Source organism: Rhamphochromis longiceps, linkage group LG6, assembly GCF_057381845.1.
Source record: "Rhamphochromis longiceps isolate RC_006_pf linkage group LG6, R_longiceps_female_GT1.1, whole genome shotgun sequence".
Taxonomy (NCBI): Eukaryota; Metazoa; Chordata; class Actinopteri; order Cichliformes; family Cichlidae; genus Rhamphochromis; species Rhamphochromis longiceps.
This window is the reverse complement of record NC_140562.1, coordinates 24,238,689-24,263,240: the sequence shown is the minus strand read 5'-3', so window position 1 is coordinate 24,263,240 and position 24,552 is coordinate 24,238,689. Positions and strand designations below refer to the sequence as shown.

Below are 24,552 nucleotides of genomic sequence, written 5' to 3'. Positions count from 1 at the left end.
GCTTAGCAAAGCCTTGAAAGAGAGGAAACACAGTATTTGGTGATGCCCATGTGTTTGGGACTTCAAAGGGTTTTCATCAAAATATTAAAAAACAATCTCATGCCTAAATTTAAAAATGTGTTAATCTGTCTACTTAATTTGTAGCTCTAAAAATGAGGGACCGTGTATAAAAATGGCTGCAACTCCTAAAGTGCTAATGCAAAATTTTAAAAGTTTAATTATTCATTGATTTAATAAAGTTCCAACATAGTGGTGTATCAAGGTAGAGCTACAAACCACAATTTGTGTTTCTCTGTCCAAAAAGTTATGGACTTATTTGTAGATATAAAAATTATACATATTTTTTCTTTACAAGGTAAAAACAATAGAAACAGTAAAAAGAAATAATTCTAGGAAAGTGATGTATACAGTAAAGTTATACTGGACACAACACAACCATTATAACCCTGACAAAATCTTAGAACAAAGTTTGAGAAGGTGTGTTGCATTACATGTAAGTCTCAGAATGCCCTCTGTTTACAAAGACCAAGTTGATTGCATGTATGGTTTTAACTGCCCGTCAAAGTACAACTCCTTTATTCAGCTCAATGTTATGCACCTCCACAATTACCTCAATCAGCCAAACTGGTATTTTGATCAAAGTAGTACTTGTGGTTCACACAAACCTTGCTCTGATTATTTGAATTCAACAATATACACAATAATAAAAAAACTGGCATCCCGTACTAAGATGAATGTGATAGATTATCTACTGATGAATTACAAATTTCACTCACACTGCAAGATTAGAAAACAACAGTACATCACAGACTCCAGGATATTACTGAGATTATCTGTCTAGTGGAGGTACACATCACCTTGTTTTCAGACTCACATAAGCTCATCTCAGACAAATTCATATTTCAGTGAAATCTGATTTATCCCAGATGCTGCAGAACACCTAAGCCCTAGCTGGTTATTAAATACATCCTCTGTAACTGCTGCCATGTCAGCCCTTCACACTGTGAGAGTAATGGGGCAACAAAAGTGAAAAAAACAAAACAAAACCCTGAAACATTTGTTGCTTGCACAGTCTCGGTGTCTGCAAGAGGTCAAAGATTATAACACCCAAAACCTGAAAGCAAAGAGTCAAATTATCATCTTATCCTGATGTGTCACTGTCAAAAGCTGGAATCATTCATTTTGAATATTCAACAAATGGGTTTATTCAGTCGAATCTTGATTTTACTGATGCTCTAGGAGAAAGTAATATATAAGAATGAAAATAAGGACAAATTACACATAAATTTAAGAGATTCAGAAGACATAAATACTTGTCAACTATGACCTGTCTCACTTAGGTTACTGAACAGCTTATTCAATACACTAAATAGTGTAGCTTGAAACAGCAAAACAACAGTTTTGAGATATTTCACAAAATAATTTTCATAGGAAAAGATATTTGAAAAATATATAAAGTAGATATGACAGCTAGAAGATATATTTAACATATTCACTGATTCTTTTTTTTTTACCTGGTACCTCTAGAACTACTGAGCACATTTCAATTTCCTATATCGTAAAATGAAAAGAAAAATTGAGCTGTTCAAAGCAGCATGACACACTATGTTGGACATTTATTTGGCTTATTACAGCCTCACCACGGCATGATGTATTGCAGCAGAGCTGTTTTGTGTCATCATTTAACCTGATCTACCAGATCAGGAAAAAGGACTACACTCTGTTAAGCCTTGTTAAGATGCCAAAAAGCAGGTCCATGTTGCATCATTCTCTTTCTCACACTACACTGCATTACAGATAAGAGTCTGTTACTGGTGCTAAGAGAGGCTAGTCAAGTGTGCTGAAATGGCAAAATCAATATTATCTTTAAATAACTGTCTGGGAACAGTAAACAGCCCTGAATATTTAGTTTCTGTCATTCTTGTATTAGGGCAAGTGAGGGTGGGAATTCATTATTACACACAGATAGCATGACACTTTCTAGAGGTTCCAAGGTTTTATAGGGTGAGTTAGTCTCCCCCACCAACCTGACATGCTGAATAAACAGTGATTTAGTCATGCTATGCACAGGGGAGGATGCACATACATGGTGCATGATTAAAGTGATGGGATCCATTTACAGTTTCAGCTTCAAGTAAAAAATTAAAAAGGTTGCATGCGAGAATATGAGAGATTGTAAGAAAATGTTAGAATGGTGTTGGGGAAGCACAACTACAAACTTTTCTCTAAAATTATATGTAAATTTTTGGGTTTGTGCACAGTTCTTGATAGACTTATTTGGTATGATTTTGCTCTGAAGGTGTTTTTGATTGATTTGTGCAATTTTTAGAGTAAATGTGTTAAAGCTGTTGAATGAGACCACTTTAAGGTCACTGCAATTTATTGAATTAAACTCACTTATGTAGAAAGGTGTGGCCCAAAAGCAAAAATCAAAATCATTATAATTTTTGGTGCTTTTTTGGTATAGATTTCATGAAGAATGCATAACAATAAAAGTATTGTTTATTTTTTGTAGTGATGTAGATATCATTGGCAGTGCTCAGATATGGGTACAGAATGCCACTAGATTGTGCCACAAGACCAGGTAATATTGAAGCAAGTAATTTTCTTTCATAAACTCTGCATTTATTGTACATTTTAACAGCACAGGACACATGTCTACAAAGATTACTTCCTGGTACAAATGTGGATAAGAAGCGAATGGGATATGCCCTTGAATCTGATAAACCCCTTGAAATAAGTGGAACAGATTCTGTGAAGGTTTAACTGGGATGTACACCTATCGACATATTGTATTTTTCAACTGGGTGCAGCACACACTGATTATTTCACAACTCAGTGGTTATGCCGAAGCAATGTCTAATTGGCCATCTGTATTTTATATATTAGGAATTTTTTGTTATTGCTCCATTTGTTCTATACTTTTGTTAAGAGTTCATAAGTGAATCCTCACTGAGTTTCAGACAAAAAAGATGAGCTGTCAGAAAAGGGTTACCGTAATTGTCGGGCTATAAGCCGCTACTTTTTGCACAAGCTTTGAACCCTGCGGCTTTTAGTCAGGTGCGGCTTTTCTATGGATTGTCCATGATTTTTGTCATATCGTAAGACGATTTGTTTTGTTTGTTCCGCTGTTGTACGGCACTACGTTGCCTGGCAGAAGGGCATGTGATCAGACACACAGTATCGGGGTTCAAGAGTGGTATGTTGGTCACATGTCCATCCGCCAGGCAACATAGTGCTGTACAAGTAGCGCGAAAAACAAACTTCAAAGTAGCACTACGCGTTCAGTTGGAGGCGTGGATGATGAGCGGCGATAAACTTGCGAAAAGCAAGTTATGCTCAATTCCACCGGTGGATTCTGACAGCGTGGAAAAGTGTGAAAACATCCACGATCACCAACGGATTTCAAAGGGCTGGATTGTGTCATGATGGAGAGGAGGACACCGCCACGGCCCTTCAGAGGGTGTTCGACTCTGACACTGACAACGAGGATTTCTTTGGTTGGTTTTGTAAGTGACAACGAAGGAAAGAAGCGGAGAGTGGATGACGAAGCCATCCTGAACCTGTTCATATCCGACACTGGAGGAGAGGACTTTGGTGGTTTCAGTGCGCAGGAAGAAGAGAAAGATGGTGGTGAATGACTGACTTTTCTTCTTGTTAAAGCCGTGTCACTGCACCTGAGCCTAAAAGGTAGGACGAATCTATTTTTCTGGTGTGCTGTAGGTTATTGTTATGTACTACATTTGTTACTCATTTATGAAGCACAGTACATGTTTCCTACTTGTAATTACCGCTATTGTACATATACCTAAAAAGTTATGCAAATATGTATCCATAACTTGTTTTTCAAAATATTAATAAAAGTGATGTCTCCAAACAGCCATCTCTTTCCTGACAATTCCCTTTGTGCATATTCTCTTACATATGATAAGTCAACATTGAAACACCTGCGGCTTTTAGTCAGGTGTGGCTAATGTATGTACAAAACAGGATTTTTCCCTGATTTTAGCTTGTGCGGCTAATATACAGGTGCGCTTTGTAGTCCGGGAAATACGGTACTTGAGACTGTGCATGAGCTCCCGATCTCTGGATGACTACCTTTGATTACAAGACAATTGCACAGGTCACCTTCCAAACAGTTGTGGTCTAACCTGACCTGACTGCATGTACTCTCAGACATATTGGCAAAGGTTTGCAAATAACTGCTGTCTAATTTATAACTTCTCTGTAATGGGAACGTTACATTATTATAATCTAAGTACAAAGAAGGTGTTTACTCTCACTTTACTGCAATCTTTACCCTCTATCATGTGCCCACCTGCAAACCACTTGTTTATTTTCCCATATTTTCTTGCCCTATATGCCTCACACCTGAACATCAAAGGGGCAGGACACAAGAATTAATACTTCTACATCACATTACAGTCTTCCTCTCTGAATATGATGAAACAATTTGGCTGTCAGAGGGCTTTAGAGCTCATATTTGAAAGAGGAAAATGTCTCAGAATTAGACATTTAGACAATTAGATCATTTAGAAATCAATCAGTTATGCAATCAGTTAGTGTCTATATGCAATTTTAAATGCATATAGACACTAAGGGTTTTCGGGAAGAGCCATGCTGCTCTCTGAGAGGAAGCAGGAACCATGCTCTCCTGTGTTTTAAATGCACTTTAGAACAGCACACAGCAACACTACATATGAGCGGGCGTAGGGAGGTTTGGGGTCTTCACTCACCCCGGTTCTGTTAGCCGTCAGGGCTGGGGGGCTGGGAGGAGGTGCTGGCCGTTCTGATGGCTAAAGATCCAAACGGGATCAAACCAAAAAAAAAAAAAAGAAAGAAAAAGAAATCAATCAGTTAGAAAGCCAATGCCCAGAATTACTCTGATTCTGGAAATGCATCTCAAGATGGCCCCTTAAATTGGAATACCCAAGTAAGAGAGGGTTAACTGTTTACATAATTTGAATGGCACCAACATCCACACAAATTGCAGTGAGTCGTGTTAAAGATATCAAGTCATCATTTTTCCTGCTGATTCCTGACTCAAATCAGAAAATTATTCTGGATATGACCAATCTTAAGGGTAGAAGTATTTTCAGTGACGAGTAGAATGATGTGGACATCATGTGTCTGCACACCTACTTTGCCATCCTCATCCTTATTGGTGTCTACAGGTCAAGAGGGGTGTTGGCAGAAAGTCTGTGGCATCTATGAGAGAAAGTCTCTGAAAAGCTTTCATGTAGTCTCCAGGGTCAGATTTGATGATCGGGAATCAAGACCTGTTAGAAGGCAGGGGCAGTCTGCACTGTTTGACACAAGTTGGTGGAACAGCTTCCCTGTCTTTGTGACACTGGGCCCAGTGTAACTGTGGACGAATGGCTTGTGGGGTTTAGAGCCCGCTGCCCCCTCAGTGGCAATTCCTTCAGTTTTTTTCACGTCATACACTTTGGGGCAGTAGCTTCTGAAAACAAGGATGACGATGGTTGGAACACGTATTAATGTTAATAAAGACATTGCCTCAATTCATTTTTGTGGATTTTCAGCATCAGTCATAACCAAATGACAAAAAATGAATCACACTTCTATTGTTAATTGTGTTCTGGTATAGATCAGTTTCAGTCATTAAACATATGTTTTCCCCACTGTTTGAAGCTAAAGCTAAAGACAATATATTTTAATGGTTTATGAAGTAATTTCAGACTTATTATTTAAACCCCAAATATGCCCTAGATCAATTTGAAGCAGAACATTGTTGTATAAGTTGTGAAGGCCATACAAGGGTTAATGTGAATTTTTGTGTATATAGACAGCAGCATCAGATTTGCAAGTTAGTTTTACAAATCCATACTTTATGGAGTTATTTGCCATATTATCACAAACTGATTGCACATAATTGCCAACTTGAAAGATTTAACTGCAAACTGATAACAGACTGAATTCATCTCCAACGCACCAAAGTCAGTTTAAAGACAGCGCCTGAATATGGTCCCACACCAGATCCCCCCCTCTTCAAGACAATCATTTGAAATTCAGCAAGCTGCAAAATAATTTGCTTCTTGCAGTTTCCTTGTGCCAGAGCCCTCAACTGCGGTGTTCCTAGTGTGACTGTAGCACTGTTTGACAAAACAGTAGCAACAGGCTGTAAATGTTCAAACTAAATGCGTCAGTTTAATAGCTGTTAAAGCTTATATCAAACAATCTTAACACAATGTTTGCATAAAATGAATTCAGTGGCTCAATCTTTCGTAGTAACTTAAACAATATTTAAGAAAGCACTTATTTTTAAAGGCTTAAAAATTTTCACTCACACACAATAGATTTTGTTACATGGCAATGCTATTTGAAAGTTTCCACACTAGTGCGTTTATGGAGCACACAGACGCTACAAAGTGAATTAAATAACAGAATGACTACTGTTACTGTTAGCTGTTACTATCATATTACAAATCTCAGAATGAAACAGCCAAGCCAAAACTAAGGTTGACCTTTTTGAATCAGTATGACCTCTTTCTGCAGAAGTATCAATCTCATCTCATACCACTTGCCATATGCCATTAACCCAGAATGATATGATGAAACCCTGCACAAAACAAATTACAACTGGTCATTTTCTCTGAAATGAAGCAAATGACACTACACAATAGCCACAGAGACAGACACTCAGAATGATTGCTGTTGTGTGCAATATGTATGCCAGTGACAGTTAAGCTTCTGACACTGGCTCACTTAGAATTTTTGTGATGCACAGTATGGTAGAGGTTATTCACAGCGGCGTCATCAACAAGGCAGTGGAAATGCCAGCTATAACCTTTGCACAGACCTATGCCAGAGTAGAGGTCATAACATAATAGGATCTTAACATGCTTTTTGCATAATCACTAGTACAATATCCCAGGATCAAATTTATGCTGAGAGTCTACTGAGTCTGGACATGGTAACGTACAGTATCAGTGCACATATTTCAAAATGTGTCACATAGCAAATAGAATATGAGCTAATGCTAAATGATTTACTGATGTTTTTCAGTTTGATGCTGGTGAATCTGGACACACAAAACACTGCTGTCAGATACTAAAAACATTTAAGCAGAGGCTTTAGATCTTTATGAAAGAGCACACAGTCAGTACTTAAACAATATTTCGCTATTCTGGCTTGTGGTCTGTCTCTTTGAGGAGCTGACTATTTAGATTATTTATGTTTTCTTTTTTCTGGGAACAAGCCACGGCATGAAACAACAGGAGATTATTTCAAGGATTTTCATGACTTGAGAATATATTGTTAATAACAGGATGATAGTTACACTTCAATATTTGCTGAATGCAAGGACAAAGGTAATAAAGAAAGTATCTAAAATTGATTTAAAACTGTAAAAATACATCTAAGTGACAGAGTAAAAGCAGTGTGATAATGCAACTCGCATAGCTCATTCTCTGGCTGTCTTTATCAGTTCACTCTTAACACTTTTATAGTGTTTTTGGATGTAAAACAAGCAGCAGCAGACAGAAAGATACCAGCTGGTGAAAATTAAAAACACCTTAAGAGCTGTAAATTTTTGTCAGGAGACAGTGGAGATGAGACTTAGTGATAATGCTGTTGCATATCATATAGACTGCCTACTTACATATTCACCTGTTGCCTACTGCTGGTGGTCAGAGGGCCCAGTGTCCGGCAGCCTCGCCTCTGTCAATGAGCCCCAGGGCAGCTGTGGCTACAATGTAGCTTGCCATCACCAGTGTGTGAATGACTGAATGTAGTGTAAAGAACTTTGAGGTCCATAGGGACCAAGTAAAGCGCTATACAAATACAGGCCATTTACATATTAACTCATATCAGTCAACAATTTATCATACATAACTTATTCTAAAAACTAGTTCTCCACTGGATATATGTCACAACAAAGCAAATGACAAATAAAAAGTAAATTGCATACTTCAGTCAAACATTCAGTCCTAGGATCAGTAGACCCCCACATGTCAAGATAAGATACTGAAGTAAATGGGAGACAAATCTGGTGGCCATGGATACATATGCTTACTCAGACACTAAGAAACAATCAAGGATTAGAAGCAGATAAATGGAGAATGAAGATACAGGCTTTTGGCTTACCGTGCAGTTAATTTATTAGGATTGGCAGATGGAAAAGATGGCATTAATGGGTTGCTATAAATTAGGTTGCAGAGTCCTTTTTTTTGATCAATAGTGGCTTAAAAAAACTATATCAGCTGTAGAAAGCCCATTTTATCTTAATAAACAGTACAGTCCTGTAGATACTGTATAAAGATATGTAACCTTTTTAGACAGCTTGCAGTCTGAATGTTCAGTAGCAGTCTGAATATAAATGTAGGTTAAGCCAGTTATCTCATGAAAGTAGGATGAATTTGACAGGCTTTTGTCTGACTGGAAACCTTTCAATGTTTTCAGACACCAATTTTCAATTCCCTAAATATTTCTCCAACATCACAATCAGCCATCTGTGAACATGGACTATTTCCAACATTAGACGTGTCTTCTTATTCCAAGATAAACAATCCTTTATCTTTATTTCTTTGTCACAGTCAAGAAATTCTGACCAATCATTCTCTTGAACCTGAATCATAGTGCTTCTAAGTTGATAGAGCACCAAATACCAAATTAAGAGGCAGTAACAACACATCTAATTTGTCTTTCACTACTACTACTACTTTCACGACTACTTTCAGTGTCATGTCCTAATTTTTTAAACACACTTCCTTAGCCATTAGCTTCTGTTTTCACTTACTATTTAGCTAGGTGTGTACACTAAAAAGAAAGAAAGACAAGACTTTGTTAGAGTAAAAACAAATAATAATAACAACAAAAATATTATAGTTACGTCTGTTCATCAGTTTTCTTAAATGCTTATCCAGTGAAGAGTGAGGCGTCAGGTAATGGTGAATTTCATTCATCATAGGGGGTCAGGGTACATCCTGGACAAGTTGCCTGCCTATCACCCTCTGCTTAACACAGAGGGACAGACAATCATATACTTTCAAATCCACATCTAAAGAAAATTTAAATGAACAAGTTAAACTAAAATTCAAGTTGTCTTTGGACTGTAAAAGGAAACCAAAATATGTGGAGACATAACAAGAATATATATATGAAGTCCTTATCCAGCCAGCAAGTTTGAACCCAGAACTTTATTGCTGTCAGTCGAGAATTTACACCACTTCACCACTCTGCCGCCCTGGCTGAAATAGATTTGTTTCCAATTTATTACCCCCCCCCCCCCAAAAAAAAAAATAAAAATAAAAAATAAGAAAAGTACACCAATGGATTTAGGCAAAGCATAGAAATTCACTGCAGTTTTTTTCATTTAGTCATTTGAGGTTCATGTTTTTCTTTGCAGCATTATATAAAGTGCATACACACTGAGTTTTTTATTGTTTTAAATAAAATTGGCTTTATTATATGGAATATATTACAAAGTAGCTTTAATGACTAAACTGCCTAAACAAACCTACAGTCTGTAAGTGGTAATTAAATAGGAGGTACCTCAGGTCTCTGCCAAAAAAAGTAATGTGTCAATTTTGGGTAAGCAGAAGTCACAGTGAAAATATTCTGGTTGTGGCTTTGGTGGCATGGGGAGTTAATAGAGCTTGGCTAATAGTTAAAGTGGAAGCATTTGCCAACCTTTTTATGACAGAAAAGTGTTTAAAAAAAGAAACTAAATAAAAAGGAATCTAAGTCAGCACTTTCTGCTTATATAGATCATTTGGACTCAAGTCTCAGTCAGGTCCAGGATCTCATTATATTTATAGTCATATTCAAGTATCAAATGAGCAATTACACCCTGAACGCAAACACATAAAAAGGACTACTACGGAATACCTTCCAGGTTATGCATTTTCCAGTAGAATTATGTCTTCATAACAGTTAAGTGAGATAAAGAAGAGTGTGATGGAGCAGAGTACATGATAAATTAAGGTCCTGCCTCTGGTTATATAGGATAACAAGATAACAATTCACTATCATTTCACTGCATCAAAGAACTACACAGCTCTGAATAAAGCTGTGAAGAGCATCAGTTAATCGACAGCAGCAGGGCCGAGTATTTAAAGTGACAATCCCATAATGGACAGGGAAAAGGTCAAAACTGCAGTCGCTTGTGCTGTCAAATTGTCCTTGAGCAAGACACTGAACCCCCTGACTGAACAATAATTGAATTCATCATAAAGAAGCACCAGTTACACTTGCTGTGCTGTAAATTTCTACATTTGGGTGAGTTATTTTGTTAGGAATGAAAAGCACAACAGCTGTCTAGAATAACAGTTTCAATGAAATGTTGGTGAAATTTTGTTTTACAAATCAATAACAGCCAATTTCACATTTCAAATGCAGTATCTAAAGGGCGACCGTGGCTCAGGGGGTTGGGAATCGCATCTGTAACTGGAAGGTCGCCGGTTTGATCCCTGGGCTCTCTGTCCTGGTCGTTGTGTCCTTGGGCAAGACACTTTACCCTACCGCCTACTGGTGTTGGCCAGAGGGACCGATGGCGCGCTATGGCAGCCTCGCTTCTGTCAGTCTGCCCCAGGGCAGCTGTGGCTACAACTGTAGCTGCCTCCACCAGTGTATGAATGTGAGAGTGAATGAATAGTGGTATTGTAAAGCGCTTTGGGTGCCTTGAAAAGGGCTATATAAATCCAATGCATTATTATTTCCCATCTTTCTGCACCTAACTGTTCTAGTTATCAGTTTTGTGTAAAACACAAAGTGTGTCTACCCTGATTCAATGCAGTAGCCGCATGAATTTCCAGGGAATATGAAAAAAACCTCACAATAACACTGACATACAGGACTTTTTTATAGCACAAAATAAAACAAAGGCATTTGCGCAAAATCTGAGTGCTCTGGAGTCCAAGGACTTCATGTCTAGAGCAAGCAAATAAATAAATCCCAGGTCTGACAGCCCAGACAGCCCTTGGTTAAAAGTGACAGGTCATCAGCTACAAGCAAAAAGAAGATAATACATCAAATAGTCATTAATTGGACAATGGAGTCGAGGGAACACTGAGGTTGAGGACAAGGTGTCTTTCTGTAATCAGCTTAATCAGATCTGTAGAGATCAACTTGTTCAAAATGTTAAAAAAAAATCTTTCTCAAACTTGAAATGCATGTACTGAAATATTTGTTGATAATCCTTACTAACTGAAGTGGAACCAAAATAGATAAATAGAAGTTTTACTTTTACAAAAATAACTGTACTTTTTACTTGCATTTTCCAAACAGGCTCATTACTTTAGGTTCAGCTGTATTATTTATTACGTTTATACTGGGAGTTAAAGTGGAAGGAGTGCACGTGCTTGTTAGTTGTTGTCACGGTACTTCAGTATCTAGCTAGCCCTACTAAGGAGGGGCGAGCTGAACGGTAATGTATTTTTTTTTTAACTATTCATTTCAAATGCAACATTTCTACTAGTAAACACACAAACTGTGTGTGCTGTGTGTGCAGCTGCTATATTTCCCAGGGAGAGGTCCGAATGAGAGCTAACATCACTGAGAGGCGGAGAAATATATACAGTGGGGCAAAAAAGTATTTAGTCAGCCACCGATTGTGCAAGTTCCCCCACTTAAAATGATGACAGAGGTCAGTAATTTGCACCAGAGGTACACTTCAACTGTGAGAGACAGAATGTGAAAAAAAAAAATCCATGAATTCACATGGTAGGATTTGTAAAGAATTTATTCGTAAATCAGGGTGGAAAATAAGTATTTGGTCAATAACAAAAATACAACTCAATACTTTGTAACATAACCTTTGTTGGCAATAACAGAGGTCAAACGTTTACTATAGGTCTTTACCAGGTTTGCACACACAGTAGCTGGTATTTTGGCCCAGTCCTCCATGCAGATCTTCTCGAGAGCAGTGATGTTTTGGGGCTGTCGCCGAGCAACACGGACTTTCAACTCCCGCCACAGATTTTCTATGGGGTTGAGGTCTGGAGACTGGCTAGGCCACTCCAGGACTTTCAAATGCTTCTTACGGAGCCACTCCTTTGTTGCCCGGGCAGTGTGTTTTGGATCATTGTCATGTTGGAAGACCCAGCCTCGTTTCATCTTCAAAGTTCTCACTGATGGAAGGAGGTTTTGGCTCAAAATCTCACGATACATGGCCCCATTTATTCTGTCCTTAACACGGATCAGTCGTCCTGTCCCCTTGGCAGAAAAACAGCCCCATAGCATGATGTTTCCACCCCCATGCTTCACAGTAGGTATGGTGTTCTTGGGATGCAACTCAGTATTCTTCTTCCTCCAAACACGACGAGTTGAGTTTATACCAAAAAGTTCTACTTTGGTTTCATCTGACCACATGACATTCTCCCAATCCTCTGCTGTATCATCCATGTGCTCTCTGGCAAACTTCAGACGGGCCTGGACATGCACTGGCTTCAGCAGCGGAACACGTCTGGCACAGCCAGAGATTTTCCTTGTTTGAGGTGACCAAATACTTATTTTCCACCCTAATTTACGAATAAATTCTTTACAAATCCTACCATGTGAATTCATGGATTTTTTTTTCACATTCTGTCTCTCACAGTTGAAGTGTACCTCTGGTGCAAATTACTGACCTCTGTCATCATTTTAAGTGGGGGAACTTGCACAATCGGTGGCTGACTAAATACTTTTTTGCCCCACTGTAAGAAGAATAGAGAGGACAGGAGAGGAAGAAGAGGGGTTATATTTAAAGGTAAGGACTGCTCAGTAACCCTCTATAAACTCCAACTTTAAAGACAACATGTATTATCATTTTTAATCACTTATTGGATCTGTATATAGTGTGTTTTGATAGGTATTTTTATGTTTTAAACATCCTGCAAACTAAGCTATAAGAACTTTGTGTTATTGAAGTGTGGCATGAAAATACTTTTGTAGTTTTGCGCAGGATAAACAGGTTAGTTTGCAGTACTATGGTGAAGTTACAGTTAAGCACTTTGCTGGATATAGATTATACTGCTGTAGCATAGGGAATGGAAATCAGTCAAGATAGCTTTAATTCAGTTGTGTAAGTCCACAAGGACCAGCAATTCAGCTGATCAACCTTCTATTCTATACTGATGCTAGCAACATAATTTATTTTGAGTTTTCATTCCCTTTGCATTAAAATAGATGTTAGAGTCATCCTTCAAGGAGCAACGTTTTACTTGCTTACCTGGAGTGCATTTCAGAGCGTGCACTTTTTTACTTTTACTCGAGTAAAGATAAATGATAAAAAACATCAGATCAGATTTTAGTGTAAACTTTAACTTTGTAGGTTGTTCTAGATTGTTAATCATTTGTTAATCTTTTTTTTATATACAGTATATATTTTAAAACTGTGCCTCTTTTAATTTAGATCTCCTTTAAAATGCAAACAAAATATATTAATACAGTTTTGTTGGTTCTTGTCATGGTTGCTTAGGACACATATCAAAGGTAGTGTGCTAATGTTAACTCTGGAGTGTAATTTCTATACATTAACCTTCCACCCCCAATTGTGTAGAGCATTTGGCCTGTGGCTAGAAATTGATTTTTCTTTTGTGGGAGTGTGTGTGTTTGACAGACACCATTAATCACACTTTGAAAATAATTTGCTTGGGATTCCACAGGATACATTTGTAATTTCATGAGCTTAGGGATACTTAGTATGCCACAAACTCTATCCATTTCTCCAGCCATCCATGCATTTAATTAGGAGGAATCGTTTGCAAAGGCAGGTAGCCTTCTCAATCACTTCACGTCTCCTCTACAGGCATGGAAACTCTGTAATCTACACATAATTCGTGACAAACTACCCGTGTTCTTACACACTGGTAAGTGTAATGCATATCCTGTGAAAATCTGCACCTCAAGTATATTCCAAGGCACAGGCACTGTAATAGAAGATAATGAAATACAACTGTTTGTAAAATGATTGGATTTATTAATAGAGACCATCTTCCAAAAGATGGTCAATATATTTTTCTTCCATTTCTGAATAATCACACCAACAGTTGTCACCTTCTCACCAAGGATCATCCTGATAGTCTTGCAGCACATTTCAGCCTTTTAAAGCTCTACAATCTTGTCCTTTGACAGCTCTCAAGTCTGTCTTAAATGATCCATGAAGGTGGATAATTTTCAAATAGAAGAGAATCTATAGGGAGGTCTGCTTTGTACACATTATAATTTGCAATAAGGGGTATCTGCAATTGATCAATTAATTAAATCTGCGGGAGCCAGATTTCAGGCTGGATTAAAGGGGAACATGAAATGGAAATCAATTTATATTTTTATGTATTTTTTTTAATAATTTGTTTCTCTGTTAAAATTGAACTACCATAAAAAAAATTCAGCAGGAGATCAAATAATTATTTCCCTTACTCTATCATTGTAACCATCTACCTCGTATAAGAAGATATTGGTGCCCCATCACAATATAATACACATACTGAAGCACTAGACTAGAGTTTGGAAGTAATGCTTTATCAGTGTTGCTCTAACGGTGTGTTCACACCGAACGCGATGGACGCGAATAAAACGCCCCAAACGCCCCTAATTTGACGCGTGTACATTCGCGTCTCAACGCGTGTCCAAGAAAAATCCATCGCGCGTCAAAATATGATATTTTGACGCGCGTGAACCGGAAATGTGGGAGGAATGTGGGAGGGAGTTGTGCCAGACCTGGTTTTGCAAGATGGCAGCTATCGAGCTAGCGCTTGAAGAGAGAGTCTCCCTTCTCTATGTACTGTGGAGAGCAGAGCAGCAGCGTAAAAGACGTTCTCGCCATACCTGGGTCCATCAGGTCCTCCAGAGGCATGAGCAGTTTGGTGAGTTTCACCACTTGCTCCAGGAGCTGCGCCTGGATGACGGCCGATTCCAGCGCTATCACCGTCGGCCAGTTTGAGGACCTGCTTTCCCTCGTCGGTCCCAGCATTGCCCGCCTAGACACCAACTACAGACGCTCAATCCCACCTGCAGAGCGCCTGTCCGTCTGCCTGAGGTTAGTAAAACTATTTAATACGGTAGTCCTTTATTGATATCTGTGCTAATATGCTAATCCATCCAGTTATACACTGCTAACATGGATGTGCTATGCTAACAGTGAATGCTGTCGGTGTTTACTGAAAGCAAACTGTGGTACAGAGACGACTCTTTATAATATTTCTAGTGATACTCAGAAGGTCTCATCAAGTCCCGATTTAATTCGATTTATGCTGTTATCAGTGTTTGCATGATAGCATGGCTGTGGTGTCACATCAATGTATGCGCTCGGTGTTTGCTGATATCAAACTGTAGCATTAGGACCACTGAGTTAACCTTTGTAGTGATACTCACTCCTTTTTATTTAGACCTGGTTTAATTCTGGGATAGTTGAATATTTGTATATAATCCCTGCAGCTGTCAGACTCTATAGCAGGGGTCACAGCCTTTATTAAAACAGAGTTAGATAAAACTGTGAACAGTTTGGTTCATCTCTAGTTACATGGTTCTATCTTGATAAGCTGTCTTATCACAGATTAATTTTTCAAAAATATTAATGATTTAAGCAAGGAAAGGGCTACATGTCAACACACAACTCTTTATTTCTATTAATGTTTTACTTCATTCCTACCTGATTGACATGTTTAGGAATTATGAGTGATTGGCTCACTGTAGTGGCAAAAGTTGCTACCAATCAAATTATGATATGTTAAAGTTAAAACAAAACACAGCTGTTTTAGATATGATCTAATATACATTTTGTAATTATCCTTATAATTACAAAAGGTTTTATGTAAGATTCATGTTTTGTGATTTAAATCTGACATCACAAAAGTATTTTGGAATTTGAATGATGTATTTTGTAACTGCAGTACACATAATACTAATTTTGAACAATTTTGTCCAGGTTCCTTGTCACCGGGGACTCCTTCAGGACCATCGCGTTCAGTTTCAGAGTCGGTGTGTCCACGGTGAGCCAGATCACCCCCCAGGCAGCGACGTCCATCTGGGACTGTCTAGTGGACGACTTCATGGCTGTGCCTTCACCTGGAGACTGGCGCTCCATCACAGAGGGATTCCAGGAGCGCTGGAACTTTCCTCTGTGCTGTGCAGCTCTGGATGGGAAGCACATCCAGACAAAGGCACCCCATATATCATATAGGAGACACACACATTGATATACACTAAATATTCATTTCATTTCTTTTTTGTGGTGCCCAAATTGATGCACCTGCTTGATTTTGTTTAAACAATTATTGCACACTTTCTGTAAATCCAGTAAACTTCTTTTCACTTCTCAAATATCACTGTGTGTGTCTCCTGTATGATATTTAACTGACATTTTTTATTGTAACAACCAACGATTTATACAGGAAAATAATGTCTATTAACAAGGTTGCCCAAACTTCTGCATCCCACTGTATCAGTATATTTTGTCATTAGTATAATATGAAATAAAGTCTACATGTGTCAAGTCGTGTGCCAACATTTGCTGTGTAGTAGAACTGAGACATTAGTCATTATAAACATTTATTTAAAATAATATTAAAAGTCTCAAACAGAAAAACATTAAACATAAATATATAAAATATAAGAATTTACAGAGAGACAGGAATAAAAAGGACCAGCTGCTCTCCAGAGCAGGAACAAGGCTGAGGAGGAAATGCTCCATTGGAGACTGGTGTGGCCTCTTCAGGGACTCCAGGATGGCCAGCTCCACCGCCGATGGACCGTCCTGGGACCCGTCCCTCATCTGCCTCGGAGCCGTCCTCCTCTGTGGGCCTGTAAAACAGCACAAAACACAAAGAAATGAGAAGGCTGCTACTAGATTTTAATTTCAACATTGAAAAAAAAAAAAACAATAACAGGATATAATCAGATTGGTTGTAGATATTTAGTAAAGGTGATCACAAGGGAATCCCACCGACTAAAAAGGTATCAGTGCTTGCTGTACATATCTGTGGGTGCAGCAGCAGGAGCTCAGGGACTGGGGATGCTCTGCTGCAGAATCAGTTGGTTCTATCAATACAGTATTAAATGTTAACAGGTTGGATATAATAATCGTAGAGTAGACAGTGGTCCCTCATTTATTGCAGGGGTTCTCAGAATAACTAGCCCCTGGTCACAGTTCTCACAATTGATTCTCAAAGTGCAAACCTTTGTAGATTGCAAAACGTAAAAGTATTATTATGCCGCGGTTTGTCTTCATCTGCCCGCCACTTTCGTGCGCCTTTTTCCCTCACGGTGCAGGTGTCTATTTCCGAATGAGGCTCATAGTTATGGGTGTTTTTGTGCTGTTTTTTCTATTGGACGCGATGGTTATCAAAACCAAACGTGATAAATTTGGCAAGCACAGGAGATTTGTCAATCAGGCTGCAGAATGCAATGCTGTACTGTGCAATAAAAAAATCAGCGAAAAAGCAAAGCAGTGACGAATGAACAGCGGGACAACTGTGTGCTGTTTATTAATAAACAATAAAATATATTCCTAAATGATAACATGCATAAAAGCAGAATGGTATTTGTACGTCAGTGGGAAAATAGCGGTGGCTTGCTAGCTTTTGTGCGGCTTCCCCGGGTCAGTGAAAACTTTCAAAAGAGAAATGAATGAACTTACCAGGTTGCCCGATCTCTTCACATATCTTCCTCCAAGCTCGGTCCTTTTTATTCCTGTCTCGGTACTGAAAGCAGCTGGTGTTGTACAGCTCCGAGTTGTTTGCTACCGCATTGATTAGCCTTCCCCTCCATTGAAGTATGAAAGGCTTTGGCTGGATCTGCCCCTTTGACCTAGGTAACAGCCACGTCACCAGGCTCCTGATTGGTTGTCGCGGCGCGATTTGACGCTGGAGTTCAGATTTTTCCAACTCGAGCGGTAGACGCGAAACGCGCGTATGCACAAAGTGCAACACAAAAACTCACGCGCGTGGTTTTATTCGCGCGTCAAACGCGCCAGACGCGCTACACTGACGCGCGTTTCACGCGTTTTGGCGTTTTCGCGACGCAAATCTGCTTCCGAATTTTCGCGGGACCCGCAATCGCGCGTCATCGCGCCTTTCCATTGACTTTACATGTAAACCTGACGCTCTATTCGCGTCCATCGCGTTCGGTGTGAACACACCGTAAGAAAAGTGGTCTAACTGCATAAAGTTGGCCTGAGGCAATAAACCCCAAAATGTTACATTAGTAGCTAAATTAAATAAAAATGTTGTGTATTTAAATAACCAAATACACTTCCTTTAGTATTCATTCATGACTGATATTAGCCTTAACAATGGCTGACACTGCATCCTATGTGGATTTGTATTCTAAAAAGATTTCTCCACTTGGGTTGGAGAAATCCTTACTGAACAGTGAAGTGTCTTATGTCATTAAATAATAAAATAAATTAAACATTTAAGGGGTAGTGCAATAACCAAAACTGTGGTTTGTTGCCTGAGGGCAACAACATGCCATAGAGGGTAACATCCTTTGCTCTCATTTCATTGGTAATCAGGGGACAAAACCACTACATAAGGCTGGGTGCATTTTTTATATTTTTAATTACCACAAGACTTTCAAGTGCATATTGTATTTCTTTAGCATTCTATAGTTATCATAATGATGCCTTCTTTTTTCAAGGAAAAGGATGCTTGGGACTTTGCTCTGACTATCAGTCAGTTTGATAGTTTAAAAGAAATGCAACGTTGTCATAGTTCACAAGTTTTTACGTATTTCGTGTGACATTAAGCTTCTTCATGAAAGTCTACAGATATACTTGCTGTCTAGATGGTTTTCAAAACGCAAATCTAAGAATAATTGGGTGCTTCACTTTTATCTCTATATTATTTCAAGCACTGAAGGGCACTTGGGTGACTCAGCACCAGGGTTTTAATAGTTTTGCAATTTTCATTAGTTTTTATTTTTATTTAGTTTTGACTTCAGATTTTCAATTTTATATGAGTTTTAATTAGTTTTTACCAATTGTTTGCTAGTTTAGTTTAGTTTTTATTTTTTGAAAATCCTTAGTTTCAGTTTAGTTTTGATTAGTTTCAGTTATAGTTTTAGTTGTGTTTGCAATAATTAAGTGTAACAAAATCCCAGTTTCATCATATCAGTCATGCTCTTCTGCTTATCCTTGGGTATGTTGCTATTCCAGCTACCATACCCTGCACCCTGGACAGGTCGATGTCTGTCGCAGGGTTAACACACAAAGACTGACAACTCACATTCCCACCTATGGGTTCTTTAAATAAATAAATAAATAAATTAGGGCAGATGAACAACCATTGATACCAGGCAACTATAAAATGTATATCTTGGCCCCAATGAGACTATTAACTCTTGCAGCACCGGGTGTTTGTAATTTTGGTTCAAGTGAATTGATAAACTTTTTGAAGGCAATTGACTCACACAGTTATGTAGATATCCCAGTCCTGTTGTCTTGGGATGCATCATGCTGCCTTGCCTGGGGTTAGCTTCTGTTTTCTGGGGATGAGGGTTGAGTGTGCTCCCTTACCTTCTCAAGTTAAGCTAGGTTAGCCTTCTTGTGTGAGCTTTTCAAGTGCACTTTAAGGTTTGTGGGATTTTTTCCCTTTAGAAATGTCCCTCATAATTTGTCTCTTTCCACTACAAGACACTTGCTTTATCCAAAACACAGTCATATTCAAAGTAATCCCAAATTGGACTCTGGCGCTTTCTCCCGACTTTTCCTGACACGATTCTGCGCGTGGACGGAGCAGCGACACAGACGACTCGACTAACGTACTGCCACCTGCTGGCATAATTAGACAGCAAGAAAAAAACCTGGAAACTAAACTTCATTTTCACCCTTGACTATTGTATGACACACACACATCAACGAAAACTAAACACAATTTTGCTATAAATTCAGGTAATTTTAGTTAGTTTTGTGAACACTCATTACAGTTTTAGTTAGTTTTCCTTTTTTCGTAAAGTCTCGTTTTTATGTTTATTTCCGTTAACGAAAATGTTTTTTCACTTCTAGTTTTCGTTATTTCGTTAGTTTTCGTTGATGATAATAACCTTGCTCAGCACTGAGTTGAGCTGCAGTTTGGACTGAGGTAGACAACATGAACAGGAAAAGGTAACCTAGCAAGTTAAAAACCTGACAAGATTTACAAAAAAGGCAAACATATGTCAGACTAATAACAAAAAGGTATTATTACTTGAGTATACTCTCAAAAAGAGGCTGAATATAGGAATACCAGATAATCAAATCAAATGATCAAATCATTTGGCAAATCAAAAACTCTAAGTCTGCAAAATAATTTCAGGAGAAGATTTAATGACTAAATCTGCAAATAACTCACGACATTTGACACAAATGCTGCTAGTTTAATAATGACCTAGTGTGGTGCATAAAAATGAAACCACAAAATGTCAATAGTAGTAACAACTAGACATTTGCTGTGTGAAAAATCCTTTTCAGAGATTAACAGCCTATTTATGGCCTGTTCTGGACTTTGAACAGGCCACTCCAAAACCTTCATTCTTGTTTTTGTTTTGTTTTCTTAGCCATTTAGATTCTTGCTGCATAACTCATGTGTGCTCAAATTTCAGGGCATTATCTGATGGTTGGATATTCTGATTCTATCAAATTACAGCAAGTTGACCAGGTCTCCAAGCAGCCAAGCAGCCCCATGCATGAAACTACCACCACTATTGTTTGACTGTTGGATTTTTTCTTTTTAATGAAATTTTCTGCCAGATGCAATGGCATGCAAACAAGTTCAGCCTTCTTACAGCGGCCCCTGTATCTAGGGTTATGTACTTTTGGGTGGCATCACTAAGAAGAATTTGGTTGACTACAATCCGCTGACATGAAGCAGTGGGATTTCACACACTGTACCTTTAATATATTGCTGTGTTTAAAAATGGCAAAGCTCTACCTTTGCTTTAACTTGTTTTGGTCTCACATCTCTCAGACTTAAGAACAGTCACAAAAGACCTGGGGGGAAAGTCTTAAGAGAAAATAAAGAGTTTGAAAAAATGATTTCACCAGTTGATGTTCAATAGGTGAAATTAGTGTCTGAGATTAATGTATATTCACATTTAATTATATTATTAATTATATGTTAGAATTGATTCCGTTCAGAAAACCTACTTTTAAATTGACAAATTTTTAAAGCATTAAAAAAACAGTACTGCCAAAACTGCACACCTGAATTTAATTTCTGCACTGCTGTTTCAGAGTTCTGACATGCTCACATTAAACAGCTCTGTAGGGACAACATGTCATGTTTTATCGCAACATTAAAGAGAGATGAGTTCGCAAAATTTAAATTAAATATGTATTCTGCAAACTTGGAGAAACCTTCACCCTTTTAAAATTATGCACACTGTATTTTTTATGTAAACAAACACTGGGTTTGATAATGTGCTTACCCCCAAGAGTGTCATAATTTGTCAAGGTGAGAAGCTTTCCACAAGCTTGAGAAGCTTTATTAATTGTCGAGGCATGTGGAAGGAAAGGGGAGGGAAATGGAGGTGAGATTATAACCGAAGAAAAGGGAAAAAAATAATTGTTGGAAACAGTTTTCATTTCATCAGGCCCTGGAGCTCAAGGAGACAGGCCAAGGATGAGGGATGGGTGGAGGAGGGGGTCAGTGGATGAATTAATTGGAGGGGAAAAATTATTACTTTGCTGTGAGCTGAGGGAAAAGGGATGAAAGAGATGAGGTGGTACCGTCTCAGCATGGTGCAGGGAGGTCAAACATTGATCATTGTAAATGAGAAAGAGTCTAGAATTTCTTTCTGGCGGCAATGCAACCATTTCCGTAGGCACTGTAGGGATCGTACTGGATAAAAATAAACATGAGATCAAACAGTTTATGTAGTACACATTGTGTTCCTACTCATATAGGTCTTCTTATACATAACTAGAACTCATTTTATCATTAGGAGAATACAATAAGATAGCAGTAGAGGGTGATTAGCAGCTGGCGAGCTCTAATATAGAAGCTCTGATCATACCAATCTATAACTGCTACACATTGAGACAGGATAAACCCTGTCTTTCAACAGAGTCAGACAACCACACACTCTCAAAAATGCCTAATAACAATTTAAAATCTCCAATTATTCACACATATGCCTTCTGAAAATCAACACAGGTACAGTAATAGGAGAAAAACTTAACACAGACAGGCCCGAGCAATCTAGGTGTATCAAACTAAGAACCTTATTGGTAAGTAACAGACTACTGAGATGCCAAAGGTGCATTACTTAGCTGCATACCGTTTTCTGAACTTGCTTGAATTTTCAGGGACCCAAGGGCCAGATTTAACTACATGCTCAAAGCCCTTCTTTTGACATTTTGAGATTTACTGAAGAGGTTCAGTGTCAGTTTCAATTCACATAAGCATAGACACAGATAGACACAGGTGTTTTCTGCAGCTGGCCTTATTGTTTATGTGTTTGTGGTTTCCTTTCAAAGCTTATTCAATGGGATTACAGAAACATGATTTAGTAAGGTTTTTGTTTAGAAATGTTCTCTTCTTTGGAATTAGAGAGAAAGAGTTAGGAACAAATTCATAATTGCTGCAATGTCAAAGCTTTGGCAAACTTGTGAGCATGGCACTAAAAACGCTGTGCCTCCTCACCCCAAGTGTTTAGAGCAAAAACCCACATACTCCTGCTATTCTGATGAAACACAGCTGAACTGAGCTATATATTAATAGTTCGAGGGAGGAGGAGAATCCCCAACATGCACATGGCTGAGTGTTGTTTCACACGCTGCCCAGTTACTTTTTACAGCAAGTTGAGCATGTTGCCATATTTAAGGATTTTAGTCACATTTCTACACAGTGACAATATCTTTGTCTTTTCTCAGCAGTACACAAACGCAGAGCTTTTATGTTAGTACATAACATATTTAAAAATCTGTTGAAAATCAAGTATCTTGTGTTATTTCCAAATATGTTGATTTGTAGAATAAATTTTAACAATTCCTTAACAAATAGGCCAGGATCTAATTGAATTAGAATCTAAACCATTTTACATGTATTATAAGTCAGCTGTCACATAAAAGTTTTAGGTTAAGCAGAAGTATAGTACAAAATAACGCAGCTCTCCTCTGGATAATCGTGTGCTGGGACTTGTGTATCACCATGCTTTTGGTGGAATGCTGCTCATTATTAAAAAGAATCGTCTGTGCCTTTGTTTTGTGTAATTAGCACATTGTTAGTAGATCACCTACAGAATTTTCCACTCTGGTGCATTTTTAGAATATGGTATCAGGCTAATTTTCCCATAGTGTAATGGGTACATGTAGGTGAGAAATAACTCCAGCCTAAGGTTTTAAAAGCTAGTGTAGTCCTAATGTTGTTCCCATGGTGGAATAAAGGGGACAGAGAGAAGAACATCAGGTGTATGACCTGTCAAATCTAACATGCAGAACCATCCACTGTGGTAAACCCACGAAAAAAGGCAAGTGCAATAAGTGCCTAGTAAATAGTCCTAAGACTTTGTGACATGTCATCTTTTAAGTTTAGATGAACAATTCCATCATAAGGCAATCTGATGAAATTATGGTTCAGCTTGTTTTACATGAATTTACTAGTTGATGTTTTTACAAGCAATAATTCAGAAACTAAACACTTGCTGAAAATGCCAGATTAATCCAGATGAATGGAGGTACTGACCATTTTAGAGATGGACCGATCCGATATTACGTATCGGTATCGGTCCGATACTGACCTAAATTACTGGATCGGATATCGGAGAAAAATAAAAAATGTAATCCGATCCATTAAATATCACGAAAGCACCTCACAAAACTTGCAACACGCCGTAACTCACCTCAGAACGTTAGCACGTCGGAGCAGTATGCATCACGTGATAGAGCGGCTGTGGCATGCCGGACCTGTCGGTGGTCTGGATAGCATGTGGAGCTTCGCTAGCAACCTGGCATTTCATCTCCGACAAAGTTATCCCCGAGAGAAGTAAAGCAAGTGTGTAAGTCCATCTCTGAATGTTTGTAAAGCATTCCCACGTTAAGCTTAACAAGCGACTGCCTCTCGCTCTCCGGCTGCTACTTCAATCGTGAAACTGCTTAAATGATCAGCTGATCGGCTTTTCTGTCGCGAGTCCGTGTCTCTTGTTTGTTTTTGGCCCACTTTGCACCAGAAAGAGGAAACCAGCGGCTGAACAACAGCAGAACGTTTAAGCTTGATAAGCTGTTGTTAGAATTTATTTAATATTTCTTTCTACACCAGGATCTTTTTCTATGTAGCTGACGCTGGTAACTGTGCAGGGGCGGATCTAGCAAAGTTTAGCCAGGGGGGCCGATAGGGCATGAACAGGGAAAAGGGGGCACAAAGACATACTTTTCTTTCTTATTCTCATTTAAAATGTCGAGCTTTTAATAAATAATTATCTGACACCCAAAGTTTTAATTTGATGTAAAATGAATAGAAGTCAATTACTGTATATAGTGACTATTAAGTCTAATATATATACCCTAGTAAGCTACTTTTTACTTTGGGAAGGTACCATCTGTGCAGTCTGCAATTTTGTTGAAGAAAGATGTTGAATCTATTTAATATTTCTTGAAAAATAATTGATTTCTGTGCATTTTTTTTCACACTGCATCAA

The 24,552-nt window shown here is 38.4% G+C and overlaps 1 protein-coding gene and 1 long non-coding RNA gene across 2 annotated transcripts; one reads left to right on the top strand and one right to left on the bottom strand.

Annotated features, from left to right (window-relative positions):
• The first annotated feature begins 14,494 nt into the window (after positions 1–14,494).
• LOC146668043 (uncharacterized) lies at positions 14,495–16,333 on the top strand. The gene is made up of 2 exons (XM_085409838.1): positions 14,495–14,977; positions 15,866–16,333. The coding sequence occupies exons 1-2, from the start codon at positions 14,718–14,720 to the stop codon at positions 16,134–16,136; spliced, it is 531 nt and encodes a 176-aa protein (XP_085265964.1). The 5' UTR covers positions 14,495–14,717; the 3' UTR covers positions 16,137–16,333.
• A 142-nt stretch (positions 16,334–16,475) lies between these two features.
• Positions 16,476–18,075, bottom strand: LOC146668042 (uncharacterized). Its single transcript, XR_014912116.1, has 2 exons — positions 17,576–18,075; positions 16,476–16,740 (listed from the first exon to the last, which is right to left on the bottom strand). It is a non-coding gene; the product is annotated as an uncharacterized LOC146668042 (long non-coding RNA).
• Between the last annotated feature and the right edge of the window lie 6,477 nt (positions 18,076–24,552).

Bases quoted from the DNA above. Each gene is read 5' to 3' on its own strand.
- LOC146668043 (XM_085409838.1), top strand. From the start codon at position 14,718: ATGTACTGTGGAGAGCAGAGCAGCAGCGTAAAAGACGTTCTCGCCATA. The intron at 14,978-15,865 runs GTTAGTAAAACT...AATTTTGTCCAG, and splicing joins CGCCTGTCCGTCTGCCTGAG to GTTCCTTGTCACCGGGGACT.